This window comes from Arachis stenosperma, chromosome 3 (genome assembly GCF_014773155.1).
Source record: "Arachis stenosperma cultivar V10309 chromosome 3, arast.V10309.gnm1.PFL2, whole genome shotgun sequence".
NCBI classification, from domain to species: domain Eukaryota; kingdom Viridiplantae; phylum Streptophyta; class Magnoliopsida; order Fabales; family Fabaceae; genus Arachis; species Arachis stenosperma.
In genome coordinates this window covers 4978611-4980569 of record NC_080379.1, presented here as the reverse complement: position 1 = coordinate 4980569, position 1959 = coordinate 4978611, and the positions used below count along the sequence as shown (strand labels likewise).

At 43.4% G+C, this 1959-nt stretch overlaps 1 protein-coding gene across 1 annotated transcript; it reads left to right on the top strand.

Annotated features, from left to right (window-relative positions):
• Nucleotides 1-226: 226 nt before the first annotated feature.
• Nucleotides 227-1312, top strand: LOC130965362 (uncharacterized). Its single transcript, XM_057890130.1, has one exon. The coding sequence runs from the start codon at nucleotides 227-229 to the stop codon at nucleotides 1310-1312; it is 1086 nt and encodes a 361-aa protein (XP_057746113.1).
• The last annotated feature ends 647 nt before the right edge of the window (nucleotides 1313-1959 follow it).

Genomic DNA, 1959 nt, shown 5'->3' with positions numbered 1-1959 from the left:
GCATATCAAAAGATATATTTAGAGAAGTATTGTTTAATATTCAGAAAAGAAGAAAGGGATTAGGTCACGAAACCGAATGGTATTGGAGAATGCATAGCCGTCAGAAGGGGAATCTCCCCAAGAAGAAGACCTGAGGCTTCGCAGCGTTAAGAAAGCAAAGCCGAACGGGGATGAATCACTGCCGGATGCGGATGACAACGTGGAATTTGTTAAAGACGGAGAACGTATGATCATAGAAAGCCCCAATTCCAGCCAGGGGATTCAATCGAGTGAGAACAAGAGCATCCCGCTTGATGGGTGTGGACCGAGGATGAAAGATCCGAAACAAGTAAGTACATACAAGGACAGGTTGATGTCAAATGATACGGGATTTGTGTTGTCTCCAACAGAAATTGTGCAGTTAGTGGCTGAGGATTATGGTTTGGAGGAGATGGAGGATGTGAATCTGGAAGAGGAGGCTTTCTTCAATCCAAAACCGGTAGTGGAAGTCTCCTTGGAGGAATATGATCAGTGGTGTAAACCATGGAAACTTTCTCTCATCGTGAAGCTGCTTGGCAAGAGTCTGGGATTTCGAGCGATGGAGGCTTGGATTCGGAGGACTTGGTCACGGAATGGAGATCTCAAAGTAATTGACTTGACAGGTGATTTCTTTTTAGTGAGATTCATGGATGAAGGTGACTATCGACATGCCTTATTTGATGGTCCTTGGCAAGTTGCAGACCACTATCTGTTGGTGCAGAGATGGAGGCCCCTGTTCCAGCCTTCAAATGATTTTGTCCAAAAAATTGCGGTTTGGGTGCGTATTCCCGAACTTCCTGTGGAGTTGTATACTAATAAATTTCTATGGAGAGCTGGGAAAAAGATAGGAACAATGTTAAAGATTGACCAGAATACTTCCATTCATTCTAGAGGAAAATTTGCACGTTTGTGCGTGGAAATTGACCTGAGACGCAAACTGGTTCCAGCAATCAAAGTATTGGGTCACGATTTCAAAGTGGAATACGAAGGACTACATTTAATTTTCTTCGGTTGTGGCCGTTATGGTCATAGAGTTGAGCTATGTTCGAAAGGAGGGGCAAGGAAGGAGAATGTTCAACCACTAAGCACTGATGGTGGTGGTCAATCGGAAAATGTTCCGAAGAACTCGGTTGTGAAATCCACTAATTTGGTGCCGGAACTTTCGAATTCAGTTAATCCAATTACAAATAATGTGGGAAGGAATATTGGGGAGTCAGATCTGAATGAAGATATGGAAAATAGGAACACCTTGAATTCTTTTGGGCCTTGGATGATAGTTAAGAGGCCCCAATGAAAAAATATGAAGAAAAAAGTCTCTGGGTTTGATCTAAATAAGGGAGTTAACGTTGCACTGGGCTCAAGATACTAGGTTCTAGACCAAATAGAGAACCAGGAGTCGACACAAATGGACTTGGTGGGTAGGCAGAATGAAGCTCATCTAGAGTCCAGGGTCATAAAACCTTAGCACAATAAAGCTGCTATGTTTGCAAAACCTGCCATAGTAGGAAAAGAAAATAAGAAACCATCTCAAAAGCCTCATACTAATCAGAGTAAGGGGACAGTAGTTAATACGAGTGTGTCTACTTGGAAGGGGAAGGAGATAGAAGGCTCTAGCTCTACAGATATCCACAATCGGAGAAAGGAGAATTATTGGGATTCCATTAATTTAATTAAACAAGCTCAAAGCATGGGAGGTAGTGACGGTTGGGAGAACGGGATGTTTCCTGGGGTTCAAATTCACTTACCCTCTATGGAAGCTTCTGCGATGGAGGAGCAGCTTCGCCTTAAACCTGGAGTGAGGAATTCGGCGGCAAATCCCCCTGATCCAGGAGCAAATCAGAACGTAAATGCTGGTAAGTAAGTTTCAGCTATATCCCATATTGGGGTGCTTTCAGATAACATGGTGGCAGATATCGCCATAGGTGCTACGCCAAATGAGCA